The 15,168-nt window shown below is 41.3% G+C and overlaps 1 protein-coding gene across 2 annotated transcripts in view; it reads right to left on the minus strand.

Annotated features, from left to right (window-relative positions):
* Window positions 1-256: 256 nt before the first annotated feature.
* SEC13 (SEC13 homolog, nuclear pore and COPII coat complex component) overlaps window positions 257-15,168 on the minus strand; it is a 34,992-nt gene continuing 20,080 nt past the window's right edge. For both annotated transcript variants that reach the window (XM_043588106.1, XM_043588107.1), the window contains exons 6-9: window positions 11,866-11,999; window positions 11,321-11,444; window positions 10,047-10,193; window positions 257-637 (exon numbers count right to left, since the gene is read on the minus strand). In XM_043588106.1, the coding sequence (XP_043444041.1) occupies window positions 524-637; window positions 10,047-10,193; window positions 11,321-11,444; window positions 11,866-11,999 (519 nt within the window). In that variant the 3' untranslated portion in view covers window positions 257-523. The remainder of the gene's footprint in view (window positions 638-10,046; window positions 10,194-11,320; window positions 11,445-11,865; window positions 12,000-15,168) is intronic.

Raw genomic sequence — 15,168 nt, forward strand, 5'->3', positions numbered from 1 at the left:
TAGTTCATCCGAGTCTTCTCTGTAAGGCAGACTTGTATTCCCACTTTCTGGAAGAGGATATGTGTTCAGAGGACACACTCCCCCTCACCGGAGCCCACGTCCAGTGTGAATGTTGTTCTAATACACTGACAAACAGGAGTGAACATGAGCTTTTTAGGGAGGGGTTGGGGTAATGCAGGAAGAATTATAAGCAATATGAATTTATTTAACTATTTTGGAGACAAAACCCCCCAAATAATGCCTGAAACCCAAAAGGTACATAAAAATGGCCAAAAATATTTTAAAATAATAGATTTGAAGATCATTTGTAGCTTTTTTCTCCTAACATGAGTGCTTTCAGCAGGACAGTAAATTACAAACCATATCAAATCATGTTAAGGCAGATGATCTATCTGGTTGCACTTGTAACTACTCCTGGGGAAGGAATCTTGTTGGAGCTATTCCTCCCAGCGGTTTGGTCAGTTGGTCCAGGAAAGGGCAGTCCTGGAGTCAGCAGGAGAGGAGCTGAGCCTTTCCTGTCTTGTCACTGCTCGTTCTGCTGGCCCTCTGTGACGGAAGTGGACACAGAACCTTGGCCCTTGTTGACATCACTGATGCACACCCACTGCCCGTCGACAGACTCCTTCCACAGGGTCACCTGCAAGCCAGTGCACACAGCCTGTTACAGGTCTGCACCCTTCCCTCTGCTGTCCTTACCTTCCCAGATCTTCAGCAAGACGGTGACAAAGGATGTTTCGGACTTAGCTCCCCCTCACAGGAAGAACAACAAATAGTCATGAACAAGAAGCCACTGAGCAAATCCTAGAAGATAGGAATGTGGCTGAAGCACCCCCTGCCAGACCAAGGAGACCAACTCCTTGTACCAGAAGGATAGGCTGGAAGGCTACATGCTGACTGCATGGCCCCCACCCAGGTTGACTCAACACCACGTCCAACTTCTGTTTTTCCAGGGGGAAAGGAGCACAGGGGTGACATCCAGTCACTCAGCGCTGTAAGTCATGTCCTCGTGGGATCCCTCATTCTGGGCTCTGCCCCATGGGGACTGCAGGCACATCTGTGGGTTTCAACTACTGGGAATCTGATGGTGACTAAGTGGGGTTCTTAAGTGGTCAACACCACAGGGGAGGCATGGTCCACCTCCCGGTCACCAGGTCCAAGTGAACCCAACTGCCCTCCTCCTCCTCTAAGTCCGAGTCTATGCCAATGGCTTGAATAAATCATTGGTCCCAAGTGAGATAGAATCATCATGCCCATGCACTGGGTGGGCTTCCCGGAACCAGCACTGTGTTATTAACAGACCAAGTTCCTAGCTGCAGAGCCCAAGCAGTAGTCCCAACCAGTATCTCTGCTCATCTACAGCACCAAGCTGGGGGTCCAGTCTGCCCCAGGGAATGCTCTACAGGCTAGTTCTGCCAGCTCTTGAACCTGGTCTGCCCCCACCCAGGCAGAAAGGCTGAGTCACAGCCCCACTTGCTGCAGTTCCTGGCTCTTGGTCTCTCATCCAGAAAGCCAATTTACAGACTCTTGTAGAGAGCCCAGTCCTGACTGTAGGAAGCCTGACCAGAGAATCCAGGTCACAGTGACACCCACTAGCTTCACTTGGGCAGGGAACTCGAGTCAGCAGTCCCACCTGTTGTTCTCACCCAGTGGAATACCCTCTATGCTCAGAACTCAAACAGTTGCTTCACTAAAAAACAGACCCTAACAGCAGCCACACCTGTCCAAGGACCAGGAATGACCAGAAACCCAACTGCGCTGACCGGTCAAACTGTCTGCCAAAGTGAGCCTGCAACGTTTGGAAGAAGGGACCACTTAACTCCAATGCAGATACCAACACGAGGATCACAGAAAGCCAGGTAAATGTGACACAACCAAATGAAACTAATAGAGCTCTACAATGGACTCTAAAGACAGGAAGACCTATGAACTGCCAAGAGGCCCTAAATAAACAGGGCTACAAAAGACATGTCAGAATCATCAAAAGTCAAAGAATTTTAAGAGCAGCTAGAAAAAAAAGGTTACATATAAGGGAACCCCCATAAGACTGTGAGATTTCTCAATAGAAGCTTTTCAGGCCAGAAGAAAATGGGATGACACAAAATACTCAAAGCAAGAAAAACTATTAACCAAGACTACTCTACCAGGCAAAAGTGTCCTTCGGCAATGGATAGACTTTCTTGGACAAACAAAAGCAGAGGGAACTCATCACCGCTACATCTGCCTTACAAGAAATGCTAAAGGGAATTGAGTATAAATAAAAGGATGCTCATTAACACTATACAAGGCAGCATAAAACTTACTGGTAATGATAATTAAAGTTGGATTCTGTAATATGGTGATGTTAGTGCATAATTCACTTCTAGCTCTAGTTTAAAAGATAATGTAGTAAGAAATAACCATTGTAGTTAAATAACCATAACTACAATAACCTGTTATTAGTTACACATTATAAAATATATAAATTGTAACATCAATAACCTAAAATGTGAGGGGGAGAAGTCAAAGTGTTCAGATGTTATTTTAAAACAGAGTGTTTTAAAATGTCTTATGTAAACCTTATAGCCACAAGGGAAAAACCTGTGGTAATATTAGACCAAAGAACATGACAAGTCAAAGCATACTGATACCATAAAACTTCAAAACACAAAAAAAGAAGGAACAATGTATCAAGAAAACCACAAGAAAATAAACAAAATGGCAATTGTGTAAGGCCTTATTAATTAATACTTCAAATGTAAATGGTTTAAACTCTCCTGGGGAGACAACACCTGGCTGAATGAATAAAAAAAAAACCAAAAACACAAGATCCAACAATATGCTTCCTATAAGAGATTCACTTCAGCCTTAAAGACAGAGATGGAGTAGGGATGGAAAGAGATACTTTAAGCATATGGCAACCACAAAGAAAGCAGAGGTAGCTATATTTATATCAAATACACTTTAAAGTGAAAATAGTAAAGAAAGGGGTGCCTGGGTGGCTCAGTTGGTTGAGCATCCGACTTCAGTCCTGGTCATAATCTCATGGTTCACGGATTCAAGCCCTGCATTGGGCTCTGTGCTGACAGCTGGGAGCCTAGAGCCTGCACTTCGGATTCTGTGTCTCCCTCTCTCTCTGGCCCTCCCTCTCTCAAAAATAAATAAAATGTTAAAAAATAGTACAGAGAGACAGAGGGATCAACACACCAAGAAGATGTAACAATTATAAATATATAGATACCCACCACTGAGACATCTAATTATATGAACCAAAACTGAACAGAACTAAATGGAAATAAAGAGTAACACAAAAATGGTTGGGGACTTTAATACTCTCAACAATGGAGATCATCCAGACAGATAGATAATAAGGAAACAGTGGATTTGAACAATAGGACAGAACAAATGGGCCTAACATGTACATAACCTTCTGACAGCAGAACATACATTAAGTGCACATGAACATTTCCTAGATGTTACACCACAAAACGAGTCTTAGCAAATTAAAAAAAAATTAAACCAATTATCTTCTCTAACCACAACGGTATGAATACAGCAAGATATCAATAGCAAGAGGAAACTGAGAAATTCACAAATACATGCAAATTAAACACTGAAATTATTTTGAATCAAATGAAAAACACAATATACCAAAACTCACAGGATGCAGCAAAAGCAGTTCTTAGAAGGAAGTTCACAGCAATTAATGCCTACATTCAGAAACAAGACCTATCCCAAATAACCTAACTCTATGCCTTAAGGAATCAGAAAAGAACAAACTTTGTCCAAAGCTAGCAAATAATAAATATTAGAGCAGAAATAAATGAAATAAAGAAAATAGAAAAGATTGACCAGAAGAGTTGGTTGGTTGACAAAACTAACAAAGTTTACCTAGATTAACCAAAGAAAAAAGAGGACCCCAAACAACAAAATTATAAATGAGAAAGGAGATATTACAACTGATCATCACACAAATACAAAGAAAAATAAGAAACTACTATGAAACAACTCTTGTCAACAAACTGAACAAGCTAGAAAAAATGGACAAATTCTTAGAAATGTTACCAAGACTGAATCAGGAAGAAACAAAAAATCTGAATAAAAATTTTTATAAAAATTAAAAAATTTTCTGAAATACAATATCTCAACAGTAAGGAGACTGAATAATAATTGAAAATCTCCTTGTATAAAAAAAGCCCAGGGCCAGATGGCTTCACTGGTGAATTTAAGCTAACATGTAAGGAATGAACACCAATCCTCAAAATATTCCAAAAAAAAATTTTTTTTTTTAAGAGGAAGAAATACACCCACACACTCATTTTTACAAGGCCAACAACTGCCCTTATACCAAAGCCAGAAAGGGCTACTACCAGAAAATAAAACTTTGGACAAATAACGCTGATGAATATAGATGCAAACTGAATTTGGCAGTACACTAAAAGGATCATTCACCATGATCAAGCAGGATTCAGACATGGAATGCACGGACGGTTCAACATATGCAAATCAACCAATGTGATCTGTTTGTGATAATGCTTAACAGATTAGGTATAGAAGGAACATACCTCAATAACAAAGGTCATGTGATAAGCCCACAGCTAGTACAATACCCCATGGTGAAAGGCCAAAAGCTCTTCCTTGAAAATAAGCAATAAGAAAAGGGTACCCACTCTTACCATTCTTTTTCAATGTAATACTACAAGTCGTTGCCAAAGCAACCAGGCAAGGAAAAAAAAAAAAGGCATCAGAACTGGAACGGAAAAACTAAAATTGTCTCTATTTGCAGATGACAAGATGTTATACACAGAAAATCCTAAAGGTTTCATCAAAAAGCTTAGATCTAGGGGCACCTGGGTGGCGCAGTCGGTTAAGCGTCGGTTAGTCGGTCAGCTCAGGTCACGATCTCACGGTCCGTGAGTTCGAGTCCCGCGTCGGGCTCTGGGCTGATGGCTCAGGGCCTGGAGCCTGCTTCTGATTCTGTGTCTCCTTCTCTCTCTGCCCCTCCCCCCTTCATGCTCTGTCTCTGTCTCAAAAATAAAAACGTTAAAAAAAAAATTTTTTTTTTTAAAAAAAAGCTTAGATCTAAACAGTGAATTCATTAAAGTTGCAGGATACAAAATTAATGAAAATCAGTAGTGTTTCTATACACTAAGAATGAATTATTCAAAAAGAAATAAAATGATCCTTACGATAACAAAAACAATAAAATACTCATGAACTTAACCAAGGAGGTTAAAGATCTCTACTCTGAAAACAAGACAGTGATGAAAGAAACTGAGAATACAGATAAATGGAAAGGTATCTTGTTCATAGATTAGAATAATTAACATTGTTAAAATTTTAATACTACCAAAGCCATCTATAGGTTCAATGCAATTCCTATCAAGATTCCAATGGCATTTTTTTTTTTTTGATAAAAATAGAAAAAAGAGTCCTAAAATGTATATGGAACCACCAAAGACCCTGAATGGCCAAAGCAATCCTGAGAAAGAAGAACAAAGTGGAAGGAATCCTACTTTTTTTTTAAAGTATTCTTTTTAAATGTTTTTTTTTTGAGAGAGAAAGACCATGAATGGGGGAGGGGAAGAGAGAGAGGAAGACCAAAGAATCAGAAGCAAGCTCCAGGCTCTGCACTGTCAGCACAGAGCCCGATGTGGGGCTCGAACTCATGAACTGTGAGATCATGACCTGAGGTGAAGTCGGATGACTGAGCCACCCAGGCGCCCCAGGAATCCTACTTTTTAATTTCAAGCTATTAAGCTATAGTAATGGCATAAAAACGAATAGATGGTACTGACATAAAAACAAATAGGTCAATGGAATCAAAAGCCCAGAAATAAACTCAAGCATATACAGTTAACTAGTATTCGGCAAGGGAGCCAAGAATACTCAATGGAGAAAAGACTGTCTCTTTAATAAATGGTGCTGAGTAAACTGGACATTAACATGTAAAAGAATAAAATTAGACCCTTATCTTATACCACTCAAAAAAACTAACTTTAATTGCATTAAACACTTAAATATAAGATCTGAAACTATCGAAACTCCCAGAGGAAAATATATGAAAACAAGCTATCTGGGTGCCTGGGTGGCTCAACTGATTAAGTGTCTGACTCTTGATTTCGGCTCAGGTGATGATTCTCATGGTTGATGCCTGCTTGGGATTCTCTCCTGTCTCTCCCTCCACCACTCACACACGTGCATTCCCTCTCTGAAAATAAACTTAAAAAAAAAAGAAAAACTCTTTGACATGAGTCTTGACGAAGATTTTTTGGTTGTGACATCTAAAGCAAAAGTAACAAAAAATAAGTTAGCAGGACAGCATTAACTAAAAAGTTTCTGCACAGCAAAATAATCAACAAAGTAAAAAGACAACCTTACAAAATGGGAAAAAAATATTTGCAAATCATACATCAGAAGAGGAGTTAATATCCAAAATATCCAGGGATGCCTACATGGCTCAGTGGGTTGTCTCTTGTTTTTATAGATTTATGTTTTAAATTTATTTATTTTGAGACCGAGCACATATGTGTGTGCATGTGCATGAGCAGTAAACGGGCAGAGAGAGAGGGAGAGAGGGAATCCCAAGCAGGTTCCGCACTGTTAGCCCAGAAACTGACATGGGGCTTGAACTCACAAACTGTGAGATCATGATCTGAGCCAAAATCAAAGGTCAGATGCTTAACTGCCTGAGCCACCCTGGTGCACCAATTAAGCATCCAACTTGACTCTTGATCTCAGCTCAGGTCTTGATCTCAGGGTCATGAGCTCAAGTTCCACCTTGGGCTCCCCGCTGGGTGTGAAGCCTGTTTACAAACAAATGAAAACTCCCCACGCCACAATATATCCACAGAAGACTAAAACTCCATACCAGAAAGCCAAAAAATACAATTAAAAAAACGGGCAAAAGACCTGAATATAAGATTTCTCCAAAAAAGATATACGAAAGGCTAATAGGTATGTGATAGTGAGAGATAAGCATCTCACTCAGCATCTCTAATCACTGGGGAAGTACAACCATAGGAGAATATCACCTCACACATGTTAGCATGGCCATCATGAAAAAGACAAAGACACAAGTATTGGCATGGATGTGGAGAAAAGGGAACTCTTGTGCATTACTGGTGAAACTATAAACTGGTGCAGCCACTATGGAAAACAGTACGGAGGATCTTCAACAAAATTAAAAATAGAATTATATGATCCAGCAGTTCAACTTGTGGGTATTCATCTGAAGAAAATGAAGAGACTATCTTGAAAAGTATCTGCATCCTCGGGGCGGCTGGGTGGCTCAGTCGGTTAAGCGTCCGACTTCGGCTCAGGTCATGATTTCATGGTTCGTGAGTTTGAGCCATGCATCAGGGTCTGTGCTGACAACTCAGAGCCTGGAGCCTGCTTCAAATTTTGTGTCTCCCACCCTCTCTTCCCCTCCCCGGCTCCCATTCTGTTTCTCTCTCAAAAGTAAACATTAAACACACCCAAAAAACCAAAAACCAAATACTGATGTTGTTTTAACCAAGTTGCTACAGGTTCTGTAAGAGGATACGGGATACAGCAGTGGTTCTCAAAGTGTGCTGTCTAGACCAGGGCATCTGCCATAATGGGGAGCTTGTGAAAACTGCAAATTCTTGGGTCCCTGCCCAGACCCACTGATTCAGAAATCCTGGGGGTGGGCTTGGCAATCCATGTTTTAACAAGTTAAATACTAAAATCTGAGAAGTGTGCTAGAGGAAGACAACAGATGCGTTAAGTATGTTATTTCAACACTGACATAAACAATGGAATAAATAGCTAAGCACTGGAAAGGTTTATTTCTGGAGAATGAAAATTAGACTGCATTAAAAAAATCATAACCTAATAAAAACTACTTCAAGCTATGTACGTGTATCTGGTAAAAAATAATAATGATTTTAAGAATTCCTGCTTTAGCAGCACCTGGGTAGCTCAGTCACTTATGCATCTCACTTCAGCTCAGATCATGATCTCACAGCTTGAGAGTTTGATTCCTATGTTGGGCTCTGCTGATAGCTCGGAGCCTTGAGCCTGCTTCAGATTCTGTGTCTCCCTCTCTCCTGTTGCTACCCTGCTCACACTCTGTCACTGTCCCTCTCAAAAATAAACTTAAAAAGAATTTTTTATAATTAAAAAAAAAAAGAGAATTCCTGCTTTAGAGTCAGACTATTTACTACATATGCACTATGCAGAATGCTCTAGACTGCAAACTAAGTCCTTTAGTGAAGGAATGCTATGCAGACAGCAATAGAGTTGAGCTCTTTGTAGCAAACGGTGATAAAGAAGAGTTGAGAAGCATAAAAGAATAATGGCAGCAGAACCCAAATGTGGAATGTGCATACAACCAGCCACTTGCCCATTGCCTTGTAAATACTACTATAGGGCTCCTCAGGCAAGTCAAGGTCAGCTGGGCTGTCCTAGGTGCCACCAAACCTGGGGCCTAGTCCCGCCTCTGGCACTTACTAGAAATAAAGAGGGTTAGATTAGTTATCTTTGAGGGTCATTCCAGCTCTAAAATTCTATGGCCTGGAGTAGAGGCCTGCTACATTTCTAGGACTACTGTACATGAAAGGGACCCCAGGCTGGATGAAAACTGCCCACAGAGTCTCAAAGATATATATATATTTATTTATTTAGAGAGCGTGCACGTGTGCAAGCAGGGGAGGGGCAGAAAGAGAAGAAGAGAAAGAATCCCAAGGAGGATCCACACCATCAGCAGAGCCCGATGTGGGCTCGATCCCACCAACTGTGAGATCATGACCTGAGCCCAAACCAAGAGTGGGATGCTCATCTGACTGAGACACTCAGGCGCCCCTCAAAGAGATACTGTTTGTACTCCCACGTGCACAGCATTACTGACAACAGCCAAAGGAGGAAGCACCCCTGTGTCTACCAATGTATGTGTAAATAAAATGTGGTAGAACACAGTATTAGTCTTAAAAAGGTAGGAAACTGACATATGGTACAACACAGATAAGGATACTACAGGAAGTGAAAGAGGCCAGTCACAAAAAGACAATTACTGCATGATTCCACTTACATGAGTTCCCCAAAGTAGTCAGATTCACAGATAGGAAGTAGGATGGTGCTTACTGGGGTCTAGGGGCTGGGTTGGGTGGAAGTTAGTGTTCAGTGGGGACAGAATTTCAGCTGGGGAAGATGGAAACAGTTCTAGAGACACGTGGTGGTGATGGTCGCACAATAACGTGAATGTACTCAAAACCACTGAACTGTACACCTAAAAATGGTTACGACGGGTAAACTTTGTATGTATTTTGCCAGGATTAAAACAAAAGGCTGCCTCTAGGAAGGCAGAAGTAACAAGCTACTGCCATCTCCCTAGCTTACGCCTCTTCTCTCAGGCAGATGGTCCATATGTAACTTTAAAAAGCAGGTTTCAAAGCAGTGGTCATGACTGTTCAAGCACATTTGCTTTGTTGCTATACTGTCCTGAACTACTCTTTGTTTTACTGTTTTCCAGTGGCTACTTTGCCTCCATGTCCCTTCCTTTATATGGCTTATAGCCCAGTAGGGAGAGGTATATGTGGGTGAATAATACTCATGAATTATATGGATTTTTAGAAATATGTCTCTTAGGTGTCTGACAGAAACCCTCCTATCTTTTTGCTTTTGTTTATGAGGTATTTTTTTTTTTTAATCTATTTACTTTTTGGCCGTGCTAATTGAATGTCACCATATGACAAAGTGGTCAAATGGTTAAGGTGATGGGACTATCAAGGCAGTGACTTGGGATTTAATCTGGGCCCGATTACTGGCTCTGCCATCTAAAAGCTTTGTGACCCCTGTGCAAGTCAAACCACTTCTGCCAGCTTCTTTCGTATTTGTAAAAAGGGGACAAACAACCTCTGGGGGCTTGGGGGTGGAGGTACAGGGGACTGTAAAATTTAATGATATAATTAAGAGACATACTCAAAACACAGTCCTCATTAAGGATCCTTCTAAGCCTCTCATTACATGGGGAATTCAACTGTGCTTTCTAACGGGCCTAGTAAAGACAAACAGGGCCCTGTCTACCATGTCATGGAAATGGGGTGTACCTTATTGTCTCCGCCTGAGACAGCCAGGATGTTGGCGGTGATGGACCAGCTCACATGCCACACAACATCATTGAACTTGTGCAGCAGTTTGGGGGACCACGTATTGCTCGAGATGTCATCACAGGTCCAGATGAACACACGACCATCCTGGGAAGAGATAGGCTAAAGTCAGGGAAGGTAAGGCAGGGATCTTGCACTGGGGATATCTGCTCAATCTGGAGCCATATTGGACTTTTTTTTTTTTTTTTAATGTTTATTTATTTTTGAGACAGAGACAGAGCATGAACAGGGGAGGGGCAGAGAGAGAGGGAGACACAGAATCTGAAACGGGTTCCAGGATCTGAGCCCAGAGCCCAACACGGGGCTCGAACTCAAGAACCACGAGATCATGACCTGAGCTGAAGTCGGACGCTTAACCGACTGAGCCACCCAGGCGCCCCAACCATATTGGACTTTTGCAGGAATAGGGTGGGGGATTCAGCACAAAGCACAGCCAAGGCCCTCCTGGGTGTGCACAGCTGTGATGGCCAGTGTCCAGCCCAGCAGCCGTGCTTTTATCCCTTTACCCCAGGAACACGTTTCACATTCGAGTCTCCCAGGTTCCTGTGCTCATATTGGTTTCAGGTATGGACTTTGCATTGCTGCTAACTGTAAAATTTTCTCTGGGTTTTCCTCATGTCTGCCAAGTCCCCTCCTTATTTTGGCTCCCTTGGGCTCTGTCTATATTTTCTCAACCAAATAGGTATGGCTGTCTATAAACCAAGCTCAGAGAATGAGAAGGGACAAGTTTAAAAAGTCCCTCTCAAATTTAGGATGAAACATAACAGGCTCAAATGAAGCCTGGCTTAACCTTTGTCAGTGGTGGGTTAGCACATAATTTAAGGCTTGTCCTTGGTTTTTCTTTTGTGATCTGTGAAGACAGAATAGGTAGGTGAGTCCAAGACCTTATTAGAACTTCCAATTGCCCCTGCACCCCACTTGGGAACACTCCCAGAATGTACCTGGGCAGCTCTATTTCCCAGCCATACAATGCCGAGGATGGGAAATTGGTCCCAAATTTGACCCAGCTCGTGGCTCAGTGGAGACAAGCCACTTGTGCCTTTTGATCAAGCCTTCGCTACAGGATGACCTGGGTCTCCTACTTGCACTGGTCCAAAGGTGCCTGTTGCCCTACCCTTACCTTTAAAAGACTTTACCCTAGGGGGACTATAAGTGCTGACAGGGCTTACTCAGAGATTAAACAACACGGGAGGCTCTCATGGGTCTGAGCTGACCTGGGAGCAGCTGGCGATGGTGCTGGTGGGCAGGCCAATGGAGGGGGCCCAGGCCACATCTCGAACCCAGTCACTGTGTGCTTCTAGCTTCTGTTCCTCCTTCCACTGGCCATCCTCCTCCTCCCTGACGGGAGATGAAAGGAAGAATGCAGCAGGTTGCAGCCCAGGTGTTTTCCCACACCTCCATTCCACCCCCAGCCCATGGGCTTTGCAGGGGCCAAGAAGCTATTCCATCTTTCTGATTTCATTTATTGACCTTGTAGATTTTTACTCAGTTTACCAGCTATAAAGAAACCCTCCAAGAAATGCTCTGTTCCCTCACAGCCAATGGTGCCGGCAATTGGGAATTAGGTGAAGAATTAAAATGCTTGAGCAAGGCCAAGTTGTTTTTAAAGGATGTCCTCTGACAGATTGAAAATGGTATTCTATCAGCAGGAGGGGAAAAAAGGGTGATCCTGTTTCTTGTGAACTGTGGCTGAGTCACAGTAGGTAGGGTGGAAGGTAAGAAGTGTCCCCTTGAGGATAAGTCCACCAACCCCACTTACTTCCACAGCTTAATGAGGTTGTCACAGCCGCCTGACGCAAACTTCTTGATGTAGTTGGGCTTCTGCCCCGATGGCTGGTCTATGAGGCTTCCAGGTACAACAGCAGGGGCCCAACTGACAGCATTGCAGCCAATCTGTAAGGATGGGGATTGGGATGACTTTGCCCTTTTGACTTGCAACAGAGCACTGCTTCTGCAGATCCAAAGCTGCAGTTCATATCCCCTCCAATTCTCAGGACAGGATTAAGTAGGACAGCTATTTTGATGAATTAAGGATTAGCCACCATAATGCTTTTCAAGGAGCCCTAACAGTGCCTTTATTTTTCAGCAATATATTTAAAGTAGGAGAAACTCCAGGGAGTTGAAGAAACAGAACAGTTTTCAAAAACATGAAGGGATTCAGAAAACCATGCAAAGTAAATACATGGCTTAATGAATTAGTCTAAAGCATTCTTGTAACCACTACTTGCTCAAGATAGCAAATTACCATTTACCCAGGAAGCCTTGTAATTATGTCCTACCTGAATCATAGCCCTCTTCCCCAGTAACATTTTCCTAACTTCTAATTTCTTACCTTTTTTTTCTTTTTAGTTTTGTCACCCAAATATGCATCCCTAGACACTACAGTGTGGTCTTGCCATTTAAATGTTTTTTTCAAAATCTTTTTTACATTTCCTCATTTATAGAATCCCCGCTCTGATCTTTTTTCTTTACAATTTTTCTGTTGAAGAAAGACCAGTCATCCGACCTGCAGTATCTCAGGCTGATTTGTTCTTTCTCACTTGGTTCAACACTTTCCTCTGAATTCCTGAAAACTGTCAGCTGGATCCTAGACTGGATCAGACTCAAGTTTGACCCCTTTGTTAACACTACAGGCAGTATTCTTTCATCGGGAGGCAAATGACATCAAATTGTCTTTTTTATGTTATTAACATCTGTCAACAATTTATGTCTCTTTCAATTCACTGGACATTACAAAATGGTGATACTGTAATTGTATTCATTTCTTTCTCATTTATTATTAGGAATAAGCTAGACATGGGGCAATTCCCCTCATTAATATTTGGATCCTCATGGGTACAGATCAGATAGGAAAGGCAGGTCAAATGCTTGACACTTTTGAACTGGTTTCCTGACGGTCTTCAAGGATGATTGATTCTCTCTTTATATATCATTATGAACTCATAGATCTAAGCATATCTGATGGGTTTCAGTTAATTTTTTTGACACCTAAACTGCAGTGTGTGTTCAAATTGGCTTTCTGACATAATTCTAGTATGTCAAAATACATCTTTGATTATTTCTGTTAAGTATGACAAGATATCACAGACTCATCTTGTACATTTCCTGCCTCAGACCTGAGATCAGCCACTTCCTCAGGAATTAGGGTTTCTTTTGGTGAGAAATTATTTCAAAACTATAGACCGGTGCTAGGGATGCTCGCTGCCACATAATCATTTTATCTCATTTTACACATCAGTCTCAGTCACTGCCAATGTATGGAGGTGGGAGGGGCGTGTTTTGTGTGTATGGTACCAACATTAAAAGATTCTGACCTCCTGCTCTGCTTGTGCCCACTTTTTAAATAGTTGTCCATCCACTACCTTAATAGAGCACATGGCCAGTACATCCTATACTCTGCCTTATAACTCATTTGGTCTTATTTCTCTACAGTTAACTATACTTGATGTCTTTCCAATCATTTTTTTTTTTTGTCTGAAGCTTATTCTCAAGTAGATCCCTCAGGAAGGGCGAGTGGAAATAAGTCCTTGAGTTTGTGTATAGCACTAACAGTCTACGTCCTTTATACTCCAATATAAAATTTTATGAAGGGCTTTGAGGTATTATTGACATAAAGGCACCATCTGATGAACTCTGACACAGGTATACTCTGTAAAACTACCACTACAACCAAGATAACAGACATGTTTCAAAGTGCTGAAAGAAAAAAAAAACTTCCAACCCAGAATACTCAGGGAAGTGAAGCTATTCAGAATTGGAGGAGAGAGAGTTTTCTAGACAAGCTAAACCTAATGGGGTTCATGACTACTAAGCTCACCATATAAGAAATGTTAAAGGATCTTCTTTAAGCTGAAAATAAAGGGTGATTAGTAACAACAAAACATTTGAAAATAAAAATCTCACTGGTTAAGGTAAATATAGGAAAGTTGGTAGGTTAATCACAGCTAAAGCTAGTATGGAGGTTAAAAGACAAAAGTAGTAAAAATATAACTCCAATAGTTAGTTAGGGGATACACAAGATAAAAAGTGATGTCAGAAATATAAAATGTGGGTGGAGGGAGAGTAAAAAATGTAGAGCTTTAGAATGCGTTCATGTGTAAGTTCTCAACTCCAAACAGACTGTTATAAATATGTTATAAATAAATGTAAGCCTCATGGTAACCACAAAGCAAAAATCTAAAGTAGATACACAAAAGATAATGAGACAGGAATCTAAGCATACTACTAAAGAAAGTAATCAAGCCATAAAGAGAACAAGAAAGGAACTACTAAACAGCCAGAAAACAATGAACAAAAATGGCAATAAGTACATATCTATCAATAATCACTTTCAATGTAAATGGCCTAAATGCTCCAATCAAAAGACAAACGGTGACTGGATGAAAAAACAACACGCATCTATAGGCTGCCTAGAAGAGATTCACTTCATACCTGAAGACACATAAAGACTAAACTGAAGGGTTGGAATAAGATATTCCATGAAAATGGAGGCAAACAAACAAACCAAAACCTGGGGTAGCAATGATTAGGTCAGACAGAATAGAATTAAAAACAAAGACTATAAAAAGAGACAAAAGAAGGGCATTCCAAATGATAAAGGGATTAATTTTAAAAAATGGGAAAAATATAAGCACATGGAGACTAAACAACGTGCTGCTAAACAACCAATGGGTCAATGAAGAAATCAAAGAGGAAATAAAAAATACACTTGGAAAAAATGAAAATGGAAACACAATGGTTCACAATCTTTGGAATATGGCAAAAGGAATTCTAAGGGGGAAATTTATCGCGATACAGGTCTACTCAAGAAACAAATCTCTAATAATCTAACCTTATACCTAAAGGAACTAGAAAAAGAGCAAACAAAGCCTAGGGGTACCTGGGTGGCTCAGCTGGTTAAGCGCCCGACTTCAGCTCAGGTCATGACCTCATGGTCCCTGAGTTTGAGCCCTGCATCGGGCTCTGTGCTGACAGCTCAGGGCCTGGAGCCTGCTTCAGATTCTGTTTCCTTCTTCTCTCTGCCCCTCCCCCACTCGCACTTTGTCTCTGTCTCTCAATAACA

Source organism: Prionailurus bengalensis, chromosome A2 (genome assembly GCF_016509475.1).
Source record: "Prionailurus bengalensis isolate Pbe53 chromosome A2, Fcat_Pben_1.1_paternal_pri, whole genome shotgun sequence".
In the NCBI taxonomy this organism is placed as follows: domain Eukaryota; kingdom Metazoa; phylum Chordata; class Mammalia; order Carnivora; family Felidae; genus Prionailurus; species Prionailurus bengalensis.